Genomic DNA, 25471 nt, shown 5'->3' on the forward strand with positions numbered 1-25471 from the left:
TCTATTTCAGGGAAAAAAATTTAAAGATATTTTAGCTTAAAAAAATTGTTTTGTTTTTGTTGCCAGTCCTGGGGCGTGGACTCAGGGCCTGAGCACTGTCCCTGGCTTCTTTTTGCTCAAGGCTAGCACTCTACCACTTGAGCCACAGTGTCACTTCCAGCTTTTTTCTATATATGTGGTGCTGAGGAATCGAACCCAGGGCTTCATGTATACGAGGTGAGCACTTTACCACTAGCCCATATTCCCAGCCCAAGACATTTTAGCTTGGTATCAAGATTTTTAAAAATAATGTTTGTCAGGATTCATGCTTTTTATAAGACTGGAAATGAGTTCCAGATGACCAGTTGATAGAAATCTTATTTCCAGTGAAATTGTTATTTATCTAATATTTTGAGTTTACAACTTTTATTCCTACTGTGAATTCAGTAACCCTGAAAAACAATTAATGATAGTTCAAACACTTTAGAACTGCTTCTTCCATTTTTACCAAGAGATATTTATTAAGTTCTTACAGTGTGATCTGTGTTCTCTGAGCTTTCTGCCTGTATCCAAACAAATAAGCAAACAAGCAATTAAAAAAGTATATGAGATGTTTTGTTTTCAACATGAGAATGATGGAATAGGGAAGTAAAGCAGACCTAAAGTGTGATTATGTCAGGCACAGTGGCTTAAGCCTTGTCATCCTAGCTATTCAAGAGGGAGATCTGAGGACTGTGGTTCAAAGCCAGCCCCAGCAGGAAAATCAATGCTTTCTTTTTTTTGGTCCAGGATAATGTGTTACAAAAAACAAACCACCTTCAGGAAAGTGTGAAGTCATAAAATCTGTGACCTCTGTGGAAAAGGAGAAAGTCTTAAAAGGTGTCAGAGAGGAAAATAACAGATACTGAACTCAATATGCTCAAATATAACACATCAAACACAAACCTTCTTGCAAGGAATTGGGGTTATCCAACAGAAGATATAGAAAATTAACTCAGTGAAAAAAATGAAACTACACTTAGAAAGACAAGAAGGTCTACTGGAAAGAAAATATAATTGCTACACTATGAAGCTCAGCCCAGAGTAGAATTACATAAAGTTGATGATAATTTATGCAAACAGTACAAAGTAGTTTATAAAAATTACATGGGATTAATGAGAGATACAAGTAAGTGAGAATGAGGAGGGTCTGTACTGTATTATATATTGGGTGGGTTGGAGAATTAGATCTTCTTTTTCTTTTTTTGTCAGTTGTAGGGCTTGAACTCGGAGCCTGGGTGCTATCCCTGAGCTTTTCTGCTCAAGGCTAGCACTCTACCACTTGAGCCACAGCTCCATTTCTAGTTTTCTGATGCCTGTTACCCTAGCTACTCGGGAACCTAAGAGTTGAGGATTGCAGTGAGACTCTTATTTTCAATCAACTACCACAGAATCACTTGGTGACACCTAAGTGGTAGAGCCAAGCCCCTGAGTAAAAAGCTAAGGGGCAGTGCTTAGGCCCTGAGTTTGAGCCTCAGTAATGGCTTAAAAAACAACAACAACAGGATTTTCTACATAGAAAATTCAAGAGACTTCTAACAAGAGAAAACTTTACGGGGTGTGACAATATGTAACTTTTTATACTATTCATGGATAAAATTACTTCACATTGTCGGATGTTGAATCTGGGCTTTTTTGCTCAAAGCTAGCACTCTCCCACTTGAGCCTTAGCTCTGCTTCCAGCATTTTAGTGGTTAATTGGAGATAGAGTCTCATGGACTTTACTGCTGAGTCTGGCTTTAAATCGGGACCCTCAGATTTCAGCTGCGTCAGTAGCTAGGATTACAAGTGAGCACCTAACTCTTTTTTTGTGCCAGTCCTGGAGCTTGAACTGAGGGGCCCTGTCCTTGAGCTTTTTGCTCAAGGCTAGTACTCTACTACTTTGAATCACAGCTCCACTTGCAGCTTTTTTGGTAATTAATTGGAAATAAAAGTATGATGGGCCAGGCACTGGTGGCTCACACCTGTAATCCTAGCTACATAAGAGGCTGAGCTCTGGGGATCACAGTTTGAAGCCGCCCAGGAAGGAAACTCTGTGAGACTCTTATCTCCAATAAAACTACTCAAAAAAGCTGGAAGTGGTGCTGTGGCTCAAGTGGTAGAGCATTTGCCTTGAGTGAAAGAAGCTCAGGGACAGTGTCCAGACCCAGAGTTCAATGCCCAGACCCAGAAAAAAAAAAGTATCGGGGCTGGGAATATAGCCTAGTGGCAAGAGTGCTTGCCTCATATACATGAAGCCCTGGGTTCGATTCCTCAGCACCACATATATATACAAAACAGCCAGAAGTGGTGCTGTGGCTCAAGTGGTAGAGTGCTAGCTTTGAGCAAAAAGAAGCCAGGGACAGTGCTCAGGCCCTGAGTTCAAGCCCCAGGACTGGCAAAAAATAAAAAAAAAAAGTATCATGGGCTTTCTTCCTTGCACTAGCTTTGAAACACAATCCTCAGATCTCAGCCTTCTGAGTAGTTAGGATTATAGGCATGAGCCATAGTGCCTAGCTAAGTTTTCGTTTTTCATAACAGGAAGTCAATTGGCCATACTAAAAATGTAATCAATAAAAAACATCCAGAAACATGAAATTAGGTAAGACTGGTCAAATTAAAAATGACTGTTTTGATACAATGTTTATAGGAAAAATATTGTTTAGGGGAGTAGAAAATTAAAGACAGGATAGAGCTGGTGGCTATGTTTTCTTTTAATTTCATGAAATCATACAACTTAAAAAATTACATACTTGTATTATTCTGTAAAATAATAAAACTTAAATTTCAAAAATAACTTCCCCAAAGTCATACAGCCATATGCATCCATATTTTGTTTTGTTTTATTTTTGATGTCAGTCCTAGGGCTTGAACGTTGGATCAGAACACTCCCTGAGCTATTTTTGCTGAAGGCCAGTGCTCTGCCACTTTGAGCCACAGCTCCACTTCTGGCTTTTTGGTGCTTAATCGGAGGTGAGAGTTTCACAGAGCTTCCTGACTGGATTCGCTTTGAACCGTGATCCTCAGATCTCACTCTCCTGAGTAGCTAGCATCCCAGTTGTGAGCCACTGGTGCTGGCTATGTTTTGGACTATTTAAAGACTTCAAGCTACCAGCTTGTCCTGAGGGAAACCTCTAAAGGGGTTCTGGTGATATGCTCTAATTGGCAACAAGAATGAAAACACATTTTCCCCGAAAAGAGGAGTCTATGAAGACCTGAATTTCTCTTCCAGTGTTGTTAGTCCAAGAAGGCTTCTGTGGTGCCATTTGACCAATAAGTTAAACTCAATACTTTCTCAATTGAGAACAGTATTTCCCACCTCTCCACCTTTACTGTTCACTCAATTTCCAGTGCCCTGGTGCTAACTAAGGCAGGGGAGGATGGAGACGACAGCTGCTTTTAGGACCACGAGTGACCACCACCCTCTTGTTAGAACAGACCCTCGGTCCCCTAGACACTTGCTTCTCTGTAAGGAACACGTGATGCAGGGAGATTGAGGAGGAAAAGGTCAAAGAAAATGAAATTAACCTGAGGAATGGATTCAAAATAAAAACCTTCACAAATAAAATCCTTGAAAAGCTTTCAAATATTTGGAAGAAAAAGAAGGATGCCAATGTTTAGATAAAATTTAAAGCAAACAATGGTATGTGGAATGATGCTGCCTGATCTCTAGAGATTTACTCCTAGAAAAATGGAGGCTTCAATTTAAATGTTACGTATTGCTTTAAAAAAAATAGCCATTATGCTAGCTTTGTAGGTTTCCTTACTTTAGTTCTTTCAAAGGACAATATAAAAACATCTAGGAGAGGATTCCATCTTAACAGGTTCACATGGTGACAAGCAGAAAGAAGAGAGAAAGCAAACAATAAAAAAGGCACTGTGTCATACTGCATTCTGCACAGGACAGGATTTTCAGCTTCACATGTCTTGGACCTGTTTGTATGTCAAGACTCAGAGCTATCCACCATGTCCCTTTCAATGATGTCCTTCTTCATGCACTGCTCTATTGATGTAGCAAATCCCCTACTGATGACTATTCAGCTCACTTCCTTGTTATAAACACTTTTCTAATTAAATTCCTTATATACAGACTTTTGTTCACTTTCCCAATTACAGATTAGATTAAATCAATTTGGGGATTTACAACACTCTAGGGACTTTTATTTTCAAGTAGGCAAAAGGTAGAGCTCTCTCCTGCAATAGTCAAAGGATTGAAACAAACTCAGAGACATGGAGCCTATAGGCTCCACCAAACTGAACCATGAAGAATGTCTATTTCAGCTAATTAGAGATTTCTAACAGAGGTGTTTCCTGTCTTATGTAGATCAAGTGTATAAACACACCAAGAAAGGATTAGTCATTACCCTTTAAAGTACACAAGGCATCTATAGACTTTTGGCTCACAGTGGAGGAGCACTGGGAAGCTGTCTGGACTTTTGCCACTCAGATAAATTATGAACAAGCCCCTAGACTGAGCTGTAGTTCTTTCCCTTGAGCCATCGTGGCCTTTTATGAACTCTCCACTACTGACATGTGCAAACAAAAGGTTGGCACAAGGACTGGCAAGAGAGGAAGGTACAGGTTCACTGTAAATACAGAAGGTTTTCTGTGGACAACTTTCAACGAGACAAAACTGTGCGTCACTAATTGCTGATGTTAGTGCTCACTGCACTGTCAGTATGGACTAAAGAAAAAAAGAGAAGGAAAATTAGTATAAATCTTAACTAAATGATTCCTGAAAACACTGGATAATAATATCCAATGTACTTTATGACAGACTAGTGCATCCCTGTATGCAAATGAATAAGCAATCTCTTAAGAAAGGGAAATTATATGTCATTTCTCACTAAGGAACATATACGCAAAAGTACTAAGCATGGTAAGTGCAAATTGAGTTCAGCATTGAACAGAAGATGAAGCACAACACAGTCAAATAAAGTATCTCATAAATACAAGGACAGTTTAATGTTAAAAACTATAACCTGTAACGCTGACAAATCAGAGATTATAAAAACTGAGAAAGTTATTCACACCTGTAATCCTAGCTATTCAGAAGGTTGCAATCTGAGGACTGTGGTCCAAAGCCACTGGGGGCAGGAAAGCCCAAAAAACTCTTATCTCCAATTAACTATCAAAAAGCTGGAAATGACGCTGTGGCTCAGAGCGGTTGGGAACAAAAGCTCAAGGACAGCACCCAGGCTCTAAGTTCAAGCCCTAGGACTGGCACAAAACAAACAAACAAATAAAAAACGCCTAATGCACGATCAGGTATCCCTCAAATATTTCTAGTAAATAAAATACCTCATGAGAAACAACAGAGAGAAGTTAAAGTTAGGTAGGAGGGAAGGATGCCCAATATCACCACTGTTACTAAGTGTTATTTTAGATGTCCTACAAAGTGCAGTGATAATCAGAATAATACATAAAAAGTGAAAGGAAGGAAAAACAAGAAAAAAAATGACAGCATTATCATATCAAAAGACTGTCTACAGCTGGTTGGCTCACACCTGTAATCCAAGCTACTTACTCAGCAGCCTAAAATCTGAGGATCACGGTTTGAAGCCAGCCCTAAAGGCCAAGCTGCCTTGGTGGCCAATGACATGAGGGTTAAATACAGATGGAGGCACAAGACTTTGTGTCTTGGTTCTGATACCTAGTTGCTGGTATGACTTGGAGCATGTTACTATGTTTCATTTTCCCTGCTTGTCAAGGGGAGACAAACACTTTACTCTGTGGGTGTGAGCAGTAAATAAATTAACAAGTGTACAGTGCCTGACATAAAAACAATGCATTTGTCATTAGGGTTCAAGTGTCACTAAGGATGGATCACTATTACTGCTCCATCAGTGCCTTTGCCTTAAACCAGTATAATAAATGCTTTGCACATTTTCAACCATTTTTCCTCTCTGATCTCATTCTACCATTAGGATAGCTATATGGATAGATAGGGAAGGCACCAGCTCACAACTTTTGCAAGTGTTTTTTTTTTCAACTATAAAAATGAGGGAGTTTGACTCTAAAAAAAAATCATTTCTATTTTATAGGAGAGAAATTTGAGGCAAAGAGATGTTAACTGACTTGCCTTAGGTCACTGAGAGCTAGTAGCAGATTTAGGATTAAAACCTAGGTCTCCTTGATTAATTTGCATTACAAAGATACAATAATAATTTCCCAAGACACTGTCTCTAAATTTCTTCTTGGAATTATAAGCAGACACTTAGGGAGGTAATTTGCTCAGGGATCATTTAGAAAATTATAGACGTCTTCCAATGACTGGAAGCGCCCGATCCATCTCTGGGGAGGGAGCTAGTGGAGACATTTCTCTTTCATGAACAACATTAACACAGATAATGGTAATAGGAGGAATAATATGGAAGAGTTACCTGGGCAAGCAGACCTGGCTGGATCTGAAGGGGCTGAGCTCCAGGGGCTTGAGTGACAATGGGAACGGCATTCTCCATCCGCACCGAGTAGCCAGCGTGCTTGGACGGGGAGGCCTGTAGGCCTGCTCAGGACCACGGTCAGGGAGAGAAAAGCAAGCAGTGGTTGAAAACAGCTGGAAGACAAGATCCTTCCCAGGATCGTTTATCTCCTCCTCCCTGCCCCATCCTCGGGTCTTGCAGGGTCCCCAGGAAGTTTTTTTTCTCTTTAGGTTCTCACTTCAATTTTAAAAGAACATGCAGAAACTTCTCCCTAAACTTGATGAAAGCATCTCACGTGGTCAGGAATGGGCCAGTTACGCTGCCATCTGACCCGTCAGTGTCTGTGCAAGCACCACGCAAGGGCGTGTCTGGAGAGATGGACGGGGGTCTGTTTGGAATCACACTGACTGAGCCAGAGCCACCAAGCCTTAGCTTACATGGGAGAGGTGGAGGATTTCTGCCAAAATACATTCCCGAGCTTTCTGAGTCAACGGTGACAAGGTCCACAGTCACCTGGAGCTTCTTAAGAGTCAATAGTTGGAACGCTGGGGTCAGGGTCAATGAATCCTTTAGGGGAAGAGGTCGTGGGACACAGTCACATTCTCCCTGTGAGCTGGGCCTCTGTGGGCTGGGAGGAGTTGACAATCTTTAGAGATAAATACGCATAGTGGATGCTTCTTCGAGGAAGGCAAGAGCTGATGTCCTCCTCACGGTGGGAGCACAGACTATGTGCTTGTTTAAAAGTCGTTGGCCAGGGACACAGTGTGGCTCTAGCAGGTGGTGCTAATAATGACAAATGGGCTTGATGCCAAGGCCCAGATCCCACTGGTGGCAGTAGGCCAGGAGGCTCTGGACTTAGGGATACCTCCACTGCCGTGGGGAGAAAGGAAGATGGCTTTCTTTCAGGACGCATGCATCTGGGAAGCTGGCAGGGGTCTGAAGCCTAGAAATGGGGGCAGAGGAAGAGCCGGTCCAGCTTACCTTGGAAGCCAGGGGGACACACGATGAGAGCTTGCTGGAAGGGGTCAGGCCGGGCACATATCTGGGCTGTTCCGGTCTGTAGCGGCATGCTCCGCTGGGCTACTGCGGCCATGGACGCCGCTGAGGGCTGGTAGAGTGTAGATTGGTAGTTTAGTATGGAGACTTCGGGATTGGCTAAGGAAATAGTGGCACTGGTAGAGGTGGGAGCCTAAAGGAATGATGAGGATTAGACAAAAAATAAACAAAAATAAAAAATGAGGGAGGTGGTATGTTGGGAGACACGAATCTAAATCAAATCAATGAACTCAGAGAAGAGCAAATAAACCAAAACCAAGGTCAGGAAAGCAAAAAAAAAAGAGAAAACAACAACAGAAAAGGTATGTGTGTGGGGAATCTAGTTGGAAGCCTCAGGGAAGGCAGGTGCCCAAATCCTCAGCTTTGTGGGGGCCCAGAGAACAAAGGAAACCTGCACACCATGTATCTAGACACAGAAAAGCTAAGTTAGGCTAGAAAGCTTTTAAAAAAAATATTAAAAGTCTGTCCCATACTGACAGGGATGCCTTCTAACAGCCTGAAAGGCTAACGTTTTGTTATTTCAGTTTTGTGTGTCTCTGTGTGTAGTAGAGGTAGGGTTTGAACCCGGGGCCTTGTGCATGTTAGGTAAGTGTTCTACCACTAAGCTACATCTCTCGCCTGAGCAGAGGGGTTCTGGATCCCTTGCGTTCTGCATGGTGGTGTCTGGGTGGTGTCTGCCGGCCCCACACTCTCTCTCCTGAAGGCGTCCGTAGGCACACGTTTCCCTCTGTGTGCTCACATACTAGGGAGGGGGGGCGCCCACATTTGTCTCAGTTATCCTATCCCACCCAGGCCAGTTGCAGCTCCTGTTGTTTTGGTGTTTCAAACATCCCCGGAAGCCATCGATGCTTCAGTTGCTACTTTCTGGTGCCTGGGACCCTGTAAGGCCCTGGGTGCCTGTAAGGCCCTAACAAATGATGCTTTGGCCTCTACTTTTCTTCCACTTTGTAGGCACGGAGGCTACATGATGCTTTCTGACTGGGCACATCAGGCCTCTGAGCACATGTCCAATGGTGGCTCTGTCTACAGCTTACATGTTTCTTAGCTTCCATTCATGCTAAGGGCAACGAGGAACTGATCGTGTAGCTCACTGTTCTACCTCTGATATAAATGATAGGTATATATTATTTTAAATCTCAAAATAGGTTAGAAAGACAAAACAAAAACCTCCAAGGAGCTCCTGTAGAGAGGCAAGTGCTGGACCATTCGTGGGCAAAGGAAGTCGCACTGGATTTAGAGTGGAAATCCCTACGAAAGGCATTGGAGGCCCCCCACAGGTGGCACCTGATGCAGTCAGAGCTAGGACTCTGAGGCCAGCCCTCTGGGCTCAAAGCCCAAGCTGGACTTGCATGAACAGGGAAATAGCCTTGGGCAGAGGGTCAGTCGCTCTGTGTCAGTTTTCTCCTCTAAACCAGGCATGTCCTTCCTGACATCTATCTCACACGGTGGCTGGGAAACTGCCACAGAGAAGAGAGTGTTCTTATTCCATAGCTGCCTTCTTGATAAGAAGCCCTTTGGGTTGGGCAGGTCATGGGACACTCTGGGATGGGTGCACCAGGTGTCACATCACAGGGAAGATGGGAGTGGCCTTGTCTCGTATGATCTGGGACTCCAGAATCACAGCTCTGCGTTTCAGTGGAGAGAGACAGCCTGGTAGGGAAAGTCGCCTGACCTGATGCACACACCTGGGTATCTTTCCTGAGATTGAAGACAAATGGCAGATGAGGAAAGGAAGTTTGGGCTAGGCAGTTAAAGATCAGGGTTCTCATGAGGACTGATGGAAAACAAAACAAAACAACAACAACAAAAAAACCTCTGCAAGGAAATAAAACCATGGTGGAATTTGGTCAGGAAGCTCACTTCTCTCTGTGGAAGCCTTAGCAGGGCAGGGCAGGGCAAGGGGCTGCCGGGGAATATTTATTTCTCTGGCTCTAAGCATTTAAGAGCACTGGTTCTTTATCCCGAAGAGAATGTCAAGAGCATGAATGGCCCCCAGGGGGCAGCACATTCTAGGGAGTTAAAACTAGGCTTTAGCAATGGAAGTGCTCCACAAGTGACCCAGAAGACAGGGAGCGAGGGCTGGAAAGCAGGGTGCCTGGTGATAGCAGGGAATCTGTCAGCCAAGTGTGCACAGCAAGTGGCCAATAGTCACACTTCCACTTTATCACATACCCACTCCTCTCCTCCAAAGGTGTGTGTGTGTGTTGTGTGTGTGTAAATATACAGAAACACTGCTATTATCATTATACACTGACACGGAAACTGGAAAACCCAGGAACACTTCCTTGGGGAATGGGCAAGATGGAAAACGACAGGGAAAGTAAGAGTCTCTCAGATGCTAGAGGCAGCTAATGGGAAAACTTGGGGATTATTTTGTTCGGTATTTCCCAAGTGCCATTTCTATTTCAAGCCTTTCACTAAGCTACTGGATCCTGCCATTTTTTTCTGAACAAAAGAACAGAAATCTGTGGGAAGAAAACCTCAGTTGCTTTGTCTAGGATTTGGGTGGCAGACTGAAAAAGAAAAAAAAGAGGTCAAGTGGATACAGGCGTGTGATGGGCCTTAGTTCCTGGCAGTTCTACAATTCCTTACCAGGCATAAAGGATGAAGGTGTCATCTCCCCAGCCATCCCCCATCAGGACAGAGGATGTGGAGAGAGGGGCCACTTAAGAGAGACGTGCCTTCACGAGGCTTTCCTGAAACTGTTCAGCAGAGCCAGAGGGCCTGACTCTCTCAAAGGACATCACCACTCAAGCAAATGCTTTCTTATAGAGATACAAATGACAACACAGATTTTGTGGGGGAATCGGGAGTCCTGATGCTCACACTTTCCCAGCCCCCTCCCGCAGTGCCCCACTTACTTGGTTGTGGACAGTGGTCAGCTGGTTGTTAAAGGTCATGGTCAGATTGGTAGATGTGCTAGGGGCCACATGAGTGATGAAAGGGGTTTTGCTCTGGTTCACCGTGTCATACATGTTCACTCGACGCTTGCAAATCTCCATGTTCTGGAAACATGACTTGACACTATTCATGCAGAGAGGCACGAGGAAAAGGGAGGAAAAAGGGAAGAGATGGTGAGAGAGAGAGAAAAAAAGAGGTTAATCTAGTAAACGAAACAAGCAGCAAAACTTAACTTTAGGTCTAAACATTCTGGCTTTCTCTTGTAAAGTCTGCATTTGGGACTGCCAACATTATTTAGGTGAATTTCCCATCATTCACCGCTCTTTCTCCCCATCCAGGGTGGCAAAGGCTCTGTGAATATCCCAGAATGCTCTCACCACCCCATTGCTTCTCCACCTACAAGCTCACTGCTTGTTCTCAACTCGCAGTTTGGTTCCAGCCGGTAAACAACGGTATACATTCTCCACCTAGGAGCGTTCTATTGAAGCGAAACCCTTCTGTCTTTCCCCAAAGCCTTTTCCAGCTGCCCTGAGTCGCCAGCGCCACCTAGGGGACGGCCAAGGAACTCTTCTACCCACTTGGGTCAACGCAGTTGCTTCGCTCATAGGCACTGCACATGGAATGAAGACAATACACGAGACGAATAATTAATACTAGCGCTAACATTATGAGAGCAGTGGGAGGTGTTTTCAGCCTCTCACTCAGTCCTACAACATTCATGAGATGGACATTTTCCTCTTGGATGAGGAAGGTAAAGTTTGGGGAAGACTCACAGGCACACACGAGCATCTTTTATACCATTTATTTTCTCCTTCTTGCCCAGTGCCATCCTCTTTCCTCCTTCATGGCATTGGTGATTCAAGATGAACCACCAGCAAGCAGGGCAGGCAGGAAGGCTCCTAGAGACTCGATCATGCGTCCCTCCAAATCCACACACGGCCCCCTCAGTTCACCCCTGAGCCTTCTCCTCATTAAACTTGCTTTTCCTCAAATACTAACATTTAAAACAAAGTCCTATCTCATCTTCGATTTCTGTTTAATCAGAATGTAATAACTGAATAGAAATCGCAGTTTTCTAAGATTTTAAAATTAGAAATGTCTACTGTTGCTGCACATTATAGGTATACTATATTTTTGGCTCATCTCCAAATATCTTTCCACAAAAGGTATATTCCAAGTTTCAAAAAACTTAGACATGACTTGGAAATTCCTAAGACTTCTTCCTAAGTAAATGATGATTCACACTGGCTACAACACACACCACATAGTGTTAAGTAAGTGACTGATGGGTCTTGGCAAGAAAGCATTCCATGGTAACCAACAATACAGTGCCAAGTTCACCACCCAGCACTCTTCACAAGGAGCTGAAGGCATAAAATAGGGCAGTTTGCATTCTGTTTTGAAATGTATTCGAGCATTTTGTGACCATCCAGTGAAAAGTTTTCAGACTCCTTCAAATTTTCTGTTTTGAACTTCGATGATCCGGACGAGGCAGGTCGATTTTACTTTAGTTTATAAGCACACTGGTTTTAAGAGAATTGGGGCACTATAATCTTGATATAGAGAAATGCATGAGGTCTCCTCTCCCTGTCAGCCTGATGTTGGGTAGCTGTGGCCCAGACCCAAAGGTGGGTGTCTACAGCAGGGTGCATCTGGAGGTTTATTCTCACCTGAGTCCTCCATAGCCTTTCCAGCATGTTCTGGGGACCCTTGGGGACTTGCTCTCCTCTGAAATAAGCCTAGGTGTGCTCAAAGACCTGCCCCTTCTTATTAGGTCCAGTTGCTGAGTTCTAAGTGGCCACTGCCCTTCCGTGAAGCATTCTATTCGTGTTTCCTTGCAGAGCCTAAAGAAGGACAGGACTCCACTCATCCAAGCCCTGGCTTTAGAGCTGGGTGCCAGTGAGTCTTGCTTGTCATCCTAGCTACTCAAGGAGGCTGAGATCTGAGGATCACAGTTCAAAGCCAGCCTGGGCAAAAAAGCCCACGAGACTCTTATCTCCAATTAACCACACACACATATATACACACACACACAGATATACACACATATACACACACACATACACACACACACACACACACACACACACACACACACACACACACACACACACACACACACAGAAAGCCAGAAGCAGAGCTGTGGCACTCAAGTTGTAGAGCACTGAAAATTCAGGGACAGTACCCAGGCCCTGAGTTCAATCCCCCAGAAAAAAAAGTGTGACTTAAAGCAGATGTCCAACAAAAGCTCTCTAAAAAGCATCCCCAACCCGGTCTCCTGTCCATTGCTGTCTCCCCATCATCCCTCTTCATATCCAAATACAGAAAGGCTGGTTTCACTGGATTCCTAGCCAGTAGATCACTCAGTCTGTCTGTCTTCTAGTGGGACAGGCTTCTCCCTCCTTGTCTGGCTCCTGGCACACTCAGTAACAGCACAGATGCCGTGCTCCGTTTGAAGAGACGGAGTTTCTGAGTGAGAAAGGCACTATCTGGCTGTTGCAATGCAGTTTGCTTGCTTCCTTGCCTGCTACAGAATAGAATAGAAGCAGAAGAAGCAGTCTATGGTGGGTATGGCTTGCTTGCATCTTGTGGGCTGGGAAGGGCCAGCTCTAGCCTAGAGCTTTAGCCCAAACTAATGGTGGCCATGGAAGGGCTGACCCCAGCCTGCAACCTCCCCCATCTCTAGGCTCTCCTAACACTCTCTCCTTCAGGGGCTATGAAAATCCATCCTCTCTTGTGCACACGACTTCCTCTGAAGACACTCAGAGATGGGGCTTTTTATTGTTCCATGTTCCAGGTACCTCTCATTTACAGAGGCATAGTGTATGTGTGTGTGTATGAGTGTGTGTGAGCATGTGTGCACGCGTGCATGCATGCCAGTCCTGGGGCTTGAACTCAAGGCCTGAGTATTGTTGCTGAGCTTTTGTGCTAGGGCTAGTGTTCTACCACTTAAGCCACAGCTCCACTTCCAACTTTTTGGTGGTTAACTAGAGATAAGAGTCTCATAGGGGGCTGGGGATATGGCCTAGTGGCAAGAGTGCTTGCCTCCCATACATGAAGCCCTGGGTTCGATTCCCCAGCACCACATATATATATATATATAGAAAACGGCCAGAAGTGGCGCTGTGGCTCAAGTGGCAGAGTGCTAGCCTTGAGCAAAAAGAAGCCAGAGATAGTGCTCAGGCCCTGAGTCCAAGCCCCAGGACTGGCCAAAAAAAAAAAAAAAAAAAAAGAGTCTCACAGGCAGAGTGCCAGTGGATCACACCTGTAATCCTAGCTACTCAAGAGGTTGAGATCTAGGGATCATGGTTCAAAGCCATCCAGGCAGGAAAGTCTGTGAGATTCTTATCTCCAACTAACTACCAGAAAACTGGAAGTGGCACTGTGGTAGAGCACTAGCCTTGAGCAAAAGAGCTCAGCCTAGGCCCGGAGTTCAAACCCTGCGGAAAAAAAAAAAAGGAAGAGAAAAGAAAAAAGGAGTCTCATGGACTTTCCTGCCTGGGCTGGCTTTGAATCGAGATCCTCAGACCTCAGCCTCCTGAGCAGCTAGGATCACAGGAGTGAGCCATCCGTGCCCAGATCAGCAGAGAGGGCTCGTTCACTGGCCTAGTCTTCTTGAAGCCATTCCCTGCTCTCCTAGGAAGACAGACTTCAGGCAGTGTTTTGACAGCCTGTCAAGTACCCTGACTTCTCCTCTCAGTGACCTTGTCCTTGATACTGCCCTTCACCCCACAAACTGCTGGACCTGACATGAGTCCCCAAGTCACAAACTCATCGGGGTTTCCCTGGCCACATTCTTTACCACATTTGCTTAGTGCTGTGACATCTTGGAATTCACCTGAACATGGAACTCATTTGGACTCCTCCCATCTTCACTTCCTTTCCCATCAGCTAAGCCTCCACTGGCTGCCATTTTGGGTTACAACATTCTTCTTGCCAGGGCCAACCCCTTCCTCATGAGTTTGTCTGTTTTTCTTAACAGCCTGGCAACCATTCAACGTGGGCAGACCCCACTGTTTTCACTATGTTGTCACCTGGGAAGTCAGTTACCCTCCTTCTTCATGTCCAGCCTTAATGGCTGACAATTCTCCTGCACAACTCCTGTCAGTTTGCTTTGTCACCTTCTGCCTAGCTATGTTAAGACTTTTTATTACTCTTATTAAACCACCAGGTTTCTCAACAGGTAACTTTATCACCTGCTTTTTGGAGACAGAAGCTGTCTGCCAGGAAATCCTGAAACTTTGCTCCACGAAGCCAGCACACCTGTGTCATCTATGCATCCTTGTCCGTCCTCAGTGACACTGGCCCGTGTCCTCACCTGGTTCTTCCTCAGCCCTTCCTAGTGACTCAGGAACCCAACCCTGAGCATCCGTCTCCTTCTCTTGCGACCAGTGTCTTCCCATCAGCATTGAAGATTGCTCAAGTTTGGGGCTTGGCCTCCCCAGTCACCTATTTCTTCCATTCCTTTGCATAGCTTCACTTTTTTTTTTTTTTTTGGCCAGTCCTGGGCCTTGGACTCAGGGCCTGAGCACTGTCCCTGGCTTTTTCCCGCTCAAGGCTAGCACTCTGCCACCTGAGCCACAGCGCCCCTTCTGGCCGTTTTCCATATATGTGGTGCTGGGGAATCGAACTGAGAGCTTCATGTGTAGGAGGCAAGCGCTCTTGCCACTAGGCCATATTCCCAGCCCATATAGCTTCACTTTTTGAGAACCCTTGTTATCTATTTCTCTGCCTCTTGCTTGAAGTTGAACCTGCTAAGTGGGTTCCTGCCGCTGCCACTGCACTGACACAGCTGTCACTAAGTTCCTAACAGCCTGTGAGTTGTGAGATCCAAAGGACCTTTCTCCAGACTACTCGTGTGACAGCTGATAGATCTGTGCTCAACACACAGCTAACCAGCCAGTGCCCTGCTTAAAAGGCCTCTAATGAGTTCTCATTGCTCTGGGAATAAAGCCTCACATCTTCACCCGGCAGAGCTTGCCTTGGTTTACTCTGGTGGCTTTGGTATCTCATCCACGGTCCCCCAAGCCTGGTGCTTGGTCTTGCCCCTGCAGGAGTGTCCACAGAGGCAAGGCCTGTCTGCTTACCCCATCTTCTTCCTTACTCCGCAGCCCACCCAGCAAGGCTCCCTGTTGCACTGCTTGTCATCCTTTTCCTGAGGACAGCTTCGTACCTGTCTTACACCTGTCCCTCCTGCAGACTGAGTGCAGTGGGCAGGGTACTCATCTGCCATAGCACACAGCACACTGACTAAATGAGCAAATACTGTATAAACTAGACTGGGTTCCACTCCAGAATGGTCTGGGACTAAAGCCTGGTGCTAAAACTAGTTTTTCTCTAGGGCACTGTTGTTCTGGGTATCTTCCTTCATGCCCAGATTCCCCAATCTGGTGTTCTCTCTCTCTCTTTCTCTCTCTCCCTCTCTCTTTCCCTCCCTCCCTCCCTCCCTCCCTCCTTCCCTCTCTGCAAGCTAGGCAAGCACTCTACCACTAAGCCACCTTCCCAGCCCCTGGTTCACTTTCTGCTCTCCTGTACCCCACTGTTCCCTCCTTGCTCTGATATTTACCATGTGGACCTTTAAAGAAAACGTGCCAACCCCCTGGTATAAAGGACTAAGCGAGACACCTACTGTGTACTGTGGGGAAAATCGAGAAGGTGTGTCATGGTGACGAAGGGATGGTTCAAGGTTTCAATTGGAGTGATTCTCTTATCGGCATCTATGGTGAGCATCTTCTTCAACAGGTCAATGAACTCCCGCCGGTCTGCCTTCTCCACCAGCATGTCACTCCCTTCCAAATCTGTCGTCATGTTCACCTGGAAGCAAGCAGGGACCGGTGACCAAGGACCCCCCCCTCCCCCCAGTCTGCCTTCCCTCTCCCTACTTCTTCCTCCTGGTCTCTCACTCAAGACCTCCTTCCCAGCCCCCAGGGGGCTGGGCTCAGTTGCCCCTAGGCATGATGGGCAGAGCGGGACAGGCCTGAAGAAGGGACAGGGAAAGGCGCTGGCACCTGCTAATGCATCTCCATGGAAGCACATAAGCTGCTGCTGCTGGGATGAGCTCTCATCACGCCTCATTAAAAATAACCACAAGGTGAAAGGAGTTCTGGAGACTGGTGGCGCAACAACGTGAACCCTCTCGATTCTACTGACGCGTACATTTAAGAAAGGCTAAGATGGTAAATCCAATGCCTTATGCGGCTTGCCACAATTAAAAACCAAAGCATTACAATGGGATAGTAGAAGCAAATGACGCAGGAAGGGCAATGGAAGGGGCTGAGCGCCCTTTCTCCCATCTACCGTGGATCACCCTTCTCATGGTTTCCCGGGCGGGAACCAGCATTAGGAGCCTCTGTGATAAAACTTTGGTCACCTTGACCAAGGCAGAGCGAGTCTGTACTAGGACAGCCGTTCAAAGGCTTGCTTTGTGGTGCTTTCCATTTTCTTCAAGATGGGCTCTGGAAAGCAATTTCAGTTTTGTCAGGCAATCTAAGCTACTAATCAAGAGACAAGTGTGCTTTACTCCGAAGCAAGATTCTTCACTATACTCAGCTGCAGTGAAGAGGTGTGCTAAGTGTTTATTGAGCCACAGCTTTTATTTCTCATTGCTTTAAAGAAAAACTTAACTTTGCATTGTTCTGATTTTAGACTGGTCTTCACTAAAAGTTGCTGCAGTGCTAGAAAGTTCTCTGGGGGCTCTAAGGCTGGAGTCACTACTAGTGAATGGTGTTATGACTGAGAGTAGTGAGTTGACTTGAACCGCATTCCCTTAAAAGATAGGTTCAAATCCTAAGCCCTGGTAATTGTGAATGTGACCTTATTTAGGTGCAGGGGCTTTGGGGATATAATCAAGTTAAGGTAAAGCCACACTGGATTAGGGTGACCCTAGACCCAATGACTGGTGTTTTTTAATTTCATTTTCATTTTTTTGGTGCCAGTCCTGGGGCTTGTTGAATTCAGGGCCTAGGCACTGTCCCTGGCTTTTGTGCTCAAGGCTAGCACTGTAACACTTGAGCCATAGCTCTGCTTCTAGCTTTTTGGTAATTGGAGATAAGAGTCTCATGGACTTTCCTGCTCAGACTGGCTTTCAACTGTGATCCTCAGTTCTTAGCCTCCCTAGTAGCCAGCATTACAGGCATGAGCCACTAGCACCCAGCCCCAGTGCTTCTATAAGAGTAGAGATCGGTGTGAAGGAAGAGGTGGGTTTGGGAGGGATGGGTCAGAATGTTTAAAAGGGTGACGCTGACCAGGATGCATTGGATTCATAAGCTGCTTTGTTAAATGGCAACTTCTTTGTACAACTATGTGAAGAGAATAATAATAAAGACAATAGAGATGTGGACACGGAGACAGAGATGGTACAGGGATGGTATGTGAAGGTAAAGCAGGGTTAGAGTGCTAAGAACGAGAAGCCATGGGAGGCTGGTGGAGAGACATGCTGGGGAGAGGAAGGGTTGGATGGTGCTATACCACGGTCACTCCAATATACACTGTGAGCCTCTAGAAGGAGGAGGAAATAAATGTCCCCTGCCTGAAGTACCTTGTTGCAGCAGACACGGGGAACAGATACACAAAATCAGAGGCATTAAACTCAATATACGAATGGCTATCAGTTTTGTCATAAAAACACCCATAAAGATTGGCCAGTATGGGCTGGGCGCCGGTGGCTCGCACAAAAACATCTATACAGATTGGCCAGTGAAAGAGGCTTTCATGATGATCTGGGCACCACCTGTGGCTCATGCCTGTAATCCTAGCTACTCAGAAGGCTGAGATCTGAGATTGCAGTTCAAAGCCAGGCGGGGCAGAAAAGTCCCCATGAGACTCTTATTTCCAATTAGCCACTCGAAAACTGGAAGCGGTGCTGTGGCTCAAAGTGGTAGAGCACTACCCTTAAGTGAAAGAGCTCAGGGACAGTGCTCAGACCCTGAGTTCAAGCCCCATGACTGACCCCCCCCCCCAAAAAAAAGAGTGGCCAGTACTATTTGACAAGTAGGAACAGGCACACTGAAGCTATTTTTAAAATGTTCTGCAAACCAAATGATATTTTTACTAAGGCTGGTATATAACTATTCAAGATCAAAGTCAATGGCTGCAAAGAGGTCATGCAGGTCTCTATTAGTCTATCCCATTCTTGTGGAACTCTTGCTGCACTCGGCTTTTAAGGGCTTGCATTGCATACTCACCCACGGAGCTTACCTGGGCCATATCATCTAAACAGTTGAAAATGTACTTTCTCGCTTCTTTCGACTTAATCCCCGTCTCGGCTTCGTGGTCATCTGGTGTCTATGGAGAGAGGAAAGAGCTGATGGGTAACGAGACTTATCTCCTAGCCGCCCAGCATTAAGCCCTTGGGCTCCCAAGGGTGTCTTGCTGGATGCTGTCACAAAGCACGTGAACTCGTTGAACACTCTTCACCACCACACTGAGTCGGACGACTGTTAATACCCTTTAGCCCGTTGAGAGCATGGGAATCAAGGCTTTTGGTTCTTCATGCCAGGGTCACTTGGCCAAGAAGTGGCAGCTGCCTCCAGAGCCTGTGTTCTAGGCTGCCCCTTTTCCTGGGGTGGGGTCACACGCATCTACTGCCCCCGTCGTCTGGGAAACAGCACTTTCCAATTGCCATGGAGCTTTGGACTCATCCACGAGTCAAGAGGTAATGTATCTTCAAAATTCCTCTTAAGGACAGCGCATCTGCAGTGGTTTCAATCTTGGGAACAGCTGGACATGTGGAGTGAGGGGACCTGGCCTCCCCCTCCCCCATCAGAGGGCTTCTGCTGGGCCCCTGACCCTTGCACTGCCCTTCACGGCTGCCAAATGCCAGGTCTCCTATTAGCGGACTGCCAGTGCCCTACCCTTCACATCTCTTTGGCAACTATGGGGCAACACATGATCTTTATAGTGTATTAGAATTTCCCTAGGTTTCTGTAAACAACAACAACTAAACACATCGCCCTGTAAAAACATTCAAATAGAAAGCATACTTATGACTTTGATTAGCTTCTGCTTCCCAGGAAAAGACAACACATTTTAACCGCTATGCACGGATCAAAGCGCAGGCAAAATGCGCTTCTGTAGGTACAACGACCTGGAGTTTATGTATGGGGTGCAATGGCCCTGTGCTGGCCCGACACAAGTCAGACTCCTGGGGCTACGGGACACTCCCCCCAATTCCCTCCATCCATCAGGGCCCACCACCCGCATTCTTGCCTGGCCCTCAACCACATGTCATAGTAATGCTCCCCCCTGGCTTCCACAGGCTTTCTTCCCAGGAGAAGGGGCGTCTATAGGGTGGGCCGGAGCTGGGGTGCGTGGTCCTGTGTTCTTCCAGACTGTGAGCTCCTCGTACACGAGGTGTAGCTCCTTTCCCTAGTCACTCATCGTGGCTCATTGGATCAAATTCTGGGAGATTACTCATTTTAATTTGGGGCCTAAGCTCCTTGGGCAGGAGGGGGACGAAGGAAAAGATGCTTTCAGATCCAAATCAGCCGCCCCCGTTATCAACCACTGCCTTCCCTTCAGTCCCATTATGCTGACTGCATTAAGATGAGTCCCAGGACCGAGCTGCTCATGTCAGAAGCTCCCCACGAGTGGGCCTGTGCCCTTCTTTCCTGCATGCTGGGCCACTTGGTGAGAAGGGAAGGCGATGCGTTTCCTACCTTCAGCCTCCACAAAGGATACGGTGAGTCTGTGTCACGGTTGAAAAACCGAGTTGTCTTTGTCCCTGCACTTAATAAATATTCAGCTGGCAATCCTTGTGTTTGTGAAATATACCGAATCTGCAAGAAAAGATGAGAAGGAGGTCAGGGCTTTTCCTGTCGCTGTACATATGGCACACAAGTGGCTTTAGTGGCTTTGACAAGAAATGGAAATGACAGCTTTATAGGGAAGGGAAGAAGCACAAAGAAATCAGGAAGAATAAAGAAAAAATAAACCAGCAAAGGATATAAGGTACAGGAGACAAGATATAGCCCACAATAGCATCCATAGCTCGGGTAATAATAAATGAAATGCTAATCCAGGGTATTTTCCAGACAGAGAATGAGCTCTTGCTGAGAGTCAGTGTGTCGTCTGGACCCACCTGATCATATTCTGAAGCTCCTGGATATAATGGCCAGCCCAGGAACAGCTCGGCAATGACGCAGCCCAGGGACCACATATCAATTGCTTCACAAAATGGTAGACCAAGGATGATCTCAGGGGCCCTGGAGAGGCAGAACAGAAGGAACCATTAGCAATATGGAAACACAGAGAGCTGTTTTCTGTGTAACTCCTAGCTTGCCAGCCTGGGGTACCATGACTGATTCTGCCTATAAAGAGCGTGTGGTTCTTGGAAAAGGATTTGCAATGAGCATTCCATTCTTTGGCTTGGTCTTCTCAGTAGAGGAAGACATGGCAGAGAGGAAGGGTAGACTGGCGGTAGCTGAAGAGACCTAGAAGAAACACCTCTATTGACCTAGTTACCACTAGGGTTCAGTCAGGTGAGTTGATAACTCTCTTAGAGTTAGTAGAAAGTTAGCTTTCCTAGCTCATTCTGGAACTCTGTAGAGGATGACTCTGCTTCTTCCTCCTCCTCCAGAGGTCCTGAAACACAGATAATCCACTTTCCAGAATATATAAAATAATCTGTCTCCACCTAAAATACTGGGATTAAATCCAGTATCTATTCATGCCAATAGGAATTCCCACCAGATTTCCCAAACACTGCTATTGTCCTCCCCCCCCCCCCGCCCCCGCCATCGGCTTCACAAAAGCTCATCTCAATAAAAGCTTTTTTAATGTTACAACTATAGAACCCCAACCTCAACTCTGGTTGAGAGTCAACCAGAAGTCCATTACAAAACTGGACAATCAGCCCATTCCTGACGGTAGAGTTTATGTCCTTTCTGATGACAGGAGATGTCACAAGTTGGAGATTTCAAAAAACAAAAACAAAACCTAATACCCCTGAATATATAGTTGGTAACCAAAACCAGGAACCACAGACCATACCTTCTTTTCTAGCATGTGTCACCACTAGGTTGGGGAATAATTTGGAGAAAACCAGGCTCAATTAAAAAAAAATTTTTTTTTGCCAGTCCTGGGCTTGGACTCAGGGCCTGAGCACCGTCCCTGGCTTCTTCCTGCTCAAGGCTAGCACTCTGCCACTTGAGCCACAGCGCCACTTCTGGCCATTTTCTATATATGTAGTGCTGGGGAATTGAACCCAAGGCTTCATGTATAGGAGGCAAAAGGCTCAATTTTTGTGATATGAATAGAGCTGATTTTTTTTTTTAATGGGATCGTGGCTTGTTTTGTGATATGAACACAGCTTTTTTTTTTTTTAAATGAGATCATGGCTCATTTTGTGCTGCTAATGAAATATATCAGCCCAATTTATGCTTTCTCCAAGGGTCCTGCATGGTTGGTGAGGCTGGAAGAGGGTGATTCGCTGCTCTTTTGGCAGCTGGGAGAGGGAACCAGGACCAGAAGGCTTTGCTCTCCGAAGTCACCTTTCACTGGGCCAACTGGGGGAAGGGACTGTGGGTCAGCTTGGGATCTTCCCCTTCCAGCGGAATTTTCTCTGGAAGCCAGGCGCCACACCCATAATCCCAATGTGGAAGGTGGATGAGAGGACTGTGAGTTAGAGGCCAGCCTGAATAACAGCGAGACTCTATTTTAAACACAAAAACAAATAAAAATGAGGTCTGGGAGTATGGCTCAGGTGGTAGAGTGCAAACTCAAGGCCCTGAGTTCAATCCTCAGTACTATGAGGGTAAAAAGAGAACAGCTGCTACCTCCTCGCTTTCTATGTGCTTTTAAAACATTGCTCACCTTTTTTCTCTATAAATTTGTGTTAAAAATATCAACCCCCCCCCAAAGCTTTGCTTTTTCAGATGTACACGTGCTTCTGTAGTAGCACCATAAGAAAGGGAAGGGCTATGATTGTTCAATGTTCCCCCACTGTTAAGGCTGGTCCCCAGAAGGATGACTGGGTGGTAGTGGAATCTTTAGGGGGAGGGGCCTCGTGGGAGGTCCTTAGGTCATTGGAGGTGTGTCACTGAGGGGGACTGTGGACCCTAGCCTCTTTTAGTTTTGCTTCCTGGCTCATGAAGCACGATTCTCTCTGTCCTTTGTTCCCGCCATGATGTGCTGCCTCACTACATGCCCCAAATGGTGAGGTCAATTGATCATGACTGCAACGTCCCAAAACTGTGAAGTCAAATTAAACTGTCTTATAAATTCGGAAGGGGAGTCATTGCCGGGGGGCGAGGGGCGTGCTGACTTGGTGCTGCTGAGTGGGTCTTCCATCGTCCCCTCTCACTGCTGATGGCTGCCAGGGCTCTCCTGTTCCGCCCCCCCCCCCCCCCGCCCCAGGGCGTCTCAGCCCAGCTGCTGATGGTACATTTGTGCTGTGGAGGCTGCTCTAGCCCTCTGCACCCAAGAGCCGGGATGCCTGTGGCAGTTCCCCAAGAAATCTGGCTGCCGCAAGATCAGCAGAGTGGCTGATTGTGGAACCTTAAGAGAAGGCCTAAGTTGGGCTGATGTATTTCATTGTCAGCACAGTGCCTTGAGTCGTGGTTTAACAACTATCCCTGGCTGCACCCTCCTTGTTTCACAGGGCCTGAATCCCACCACCTGCCAGGGTCATCTGGGCTGCACGTGACCGCTCTAACCAGGGCTCCTGAACTCACAGTGCATAACTGGTCAGATTATCACCAGATTGCCTCTGCTGGGCCTGTAAGGCGGATTCAGTTTACTTAACAAAACATCTCCCTTAGAAAAGAAATAAACATCAGAACAGAAAGCTACAGAGGAAACGACTGTGGGGACCTGCTACTCTTCCCACCTGTGTTCTAGAGCGTGAGGGGCCCGGCCTCTGCACACATAATGAACTCGGCCTCTTGGAGGGTGTGGCCTGGTCCAAATGCCACTCTGGGTGAATGACACTACAGGTCCTATCTTAGTGACGGGAGGGCCTAGTTTCCTCAGGTCTTCCTGGCATTTAGCCACAGGCCTCCCCTTCTGATCACATTAGTCAACTGGTCCTTGTGGACCCCATGCAGGTGCCTTCCAATCTGTGGACACTTCTCATTCCAGCTCCTGGTCCATGACGCTGAGTGACACAACCTAAATCCAACCACTGAGGCTGTTACACATTACATGTGCGGTGTGTGTGGGCGAGAAACACCTGACATAGGTTTTAACAACTGCCATCATCACATGGACAGGGCTGTGAAAACAGCTTCATCCATCAAGCAAAAGAAATGGTGGCCGTTCACGGTCCTGTGAGCTGTATGTGAGACAGGATATGCGTCTCGCTCTTAGCCATGAAGAACAAAAGCTCAAGCACTGGGCAAGGTGGCTGTGGGGACAAAGAAAACAGAAGCCCAGCGCTGTCCACGAAGAGACCCCGCACCCCCATGCAGGGAAGGTAACAATACAGCACGGGCCGTCTGTAGTTACATATCAAACACGAGCAACAGAAAAACACACATGCAAAAATAATACCTAACACATACACACAACACACTCCAGCCACGGCCTTCTTAGAAACAAAGTAGAGTGTAAGAGCAAAACAAAAGTAGCTCCCTCCAACCCCTGCCCCCCAAATAAGCCAAAGTCCAAGCCTGAGACACAAACTTTCCCTTCATCTCCTAAAGGGTTGTCCTGCCTCCGGTCCCTGGCTCTCTGACTAGAAACCCACGCCCCTCACTTTAGCATGCGTTTGCCTCCCAGCTGTCCCCAACGGGAGTGGCACACAGCTCACGAGGGCTGCTCCGTGCCCGACCCACGTGGCCTCTGTGTTGTGTCTCCTGGTCAGCTTCTCGGCTCAGTGACTGACCCCGTTTTTCTTCTGCACGGCTGACCATCGCTCCTGCTCTGGTACATTTATTCTTGGTTCTCTAGGCGTACAGTCTGTCCTGTCCTGTCCTGCCTGCCTCTCTGCTTGTGCCATCCATTTCCTCTGCCAGCTCACCTCCCTCTCTGCACATGCCACCTGATGGGAAACTGCCAGCAACTTGCTCTTCTTATCCCCGGTGAACGGTCATGGGCTGAACTGTGCCTCCACAAAAGACAGGGTGAAGTCCTCACCTGAGAACCTTAGAATGTGACCTTATTTGGGAAAGGGGGTTGCTGCAGGTGTCATTGGTGAAGATGAGTTCACAGCAGAAGAGATGGGCCTAGCCAAAGATGTTGATATAAGAAGAGGGAAACAGCAAGCCAGCCATGTCAAGATAGAGGCAGAGGTTGAAATGACAGGGCCAAGCCAAGGAGCACCTGGAGCCAGAACCTGGGAGAGGATGGGTCCTCTCCCAGAACCTCTAGAGGCAACGTGGCTCTGCTGAAATCAGCAGAATCTGTGGCTTTGTTGTTGTTGTTGTTGTGAGACCAGGACTCAAAGCTCAGTGCCTGATACTTTGCTCACTGGCTGGTGCTTTACCAACGGAACCATGCCTCCAACACCTGTGCCAGTCCTGCGGCTTGAACTCCTGAGGCTTTGTGCTCAAGGCTATCACACTACCACTTGAGCCACAGCTCCACTTTAGGCTCCCCCCCGCCCCTGCTTAATTGGAGGTTAAGTGTCTCACAAACCCTTTCCTGCCCAGATTGGCTTCACATTGTGATCCTCAGATCTCAAGCTCTTGAGTAGCTAGGATTACAGGTGTGAGCCACCAGTACCCAGTCAGATTCTGTTGCTTTAAGCCACACATTGTGCAGCACTTGTTATGGCAGTCCTTGTAAACGAACACAGTAATCCTACCATTCCCATGGGCTCAATTCCACTCACAGTTGCAGATTCCTGTCACCATCTTGGAATTTTTTTCTCAGCTCCAGGCTTCTAAGGCTTCTGTTCTCAGTGTCTGGTATCTTCTGCCATGTCTCAATGTCAAATGGAACTCTTCTCTGCCCTTCTCTGTCCTCAATGCACAAAACGGAATCACAGCCAACAATCTGGAACAGATCACTGATCCATCCATCTTTCTCCCCCTTCACCTCTACTAATCAATGTGACCAGCTCTGCAGCCTATCCTGAATCAGTCTTCAATTCTCCATTTGCCAGGCATGGTTCTGGCCCTGGCCACCCTGTGTCCCTTGGAGCTTCCTATCCAGTC

General features: G+C 46.6%; 1 protein-coding gene across 3 annotated transcripts in view; it reads right to left on the bottom strand.

Annotated features, from left to right (window-relative positions):
• Nucleotides 1–25471, bottom strand: part of Hipk2 (homeodomain interacting protein kinase 2) — a 179921-nt gene that overhangs the window by 31826 nt on the left and 122624 nt on the right. For 2 of the 3 annotated variants that reach the window (XM_048340320.1, XM_048340321.1), the window contains exons 3-9: nucleotides 20455–20578; nucleotides 20033–20152; nucleotides 18573–18659; nucleotides 16006–16190; nucleotides 10337–10499; nucleotides 7401–7608; nucleotides 6381–6502 (exon numbers count right to left, since the gene is read on the bottom strand). In XM_048340320.1, the coding sequence (XP_048196277.1) occupies nucleotides 6381–6502; nucleotides 7401–7608; nucleotides 10337–10499; nucleotides 16006–16190; nucleotides 18573–18659; nucleotides 20033–20152; nucleotides 20455–20578 (1009 nt within the window). The remainder of the gene's footprint in view (nucleotides 1–6380; nucleotides 6503–7400; nucleotides 7609–10336; nucleotides 10500–16005; nucleotides 16191–18572; nucleotides 18660–20032; nucleotides 20153–20454; nucleotides 20579–25471) is intronic. The other variant, XM_048340322.1, reaches the window with a different exon arrangement.

This window comes from Perognathus longimembris, chromosome 2 (assembly GCF_023159225.1).
Source record: "Perognathus longimembris pacificus isolate PPM17 chromosome 2, ASM2315922v1, whole genome shotgun sequence".
Lineage (NCBI taxonomy): Eukaryota > Metazoa > Chordata > Mammalia > Rodentia > Heteromyidae > Perognathus > Perognathus longimembris.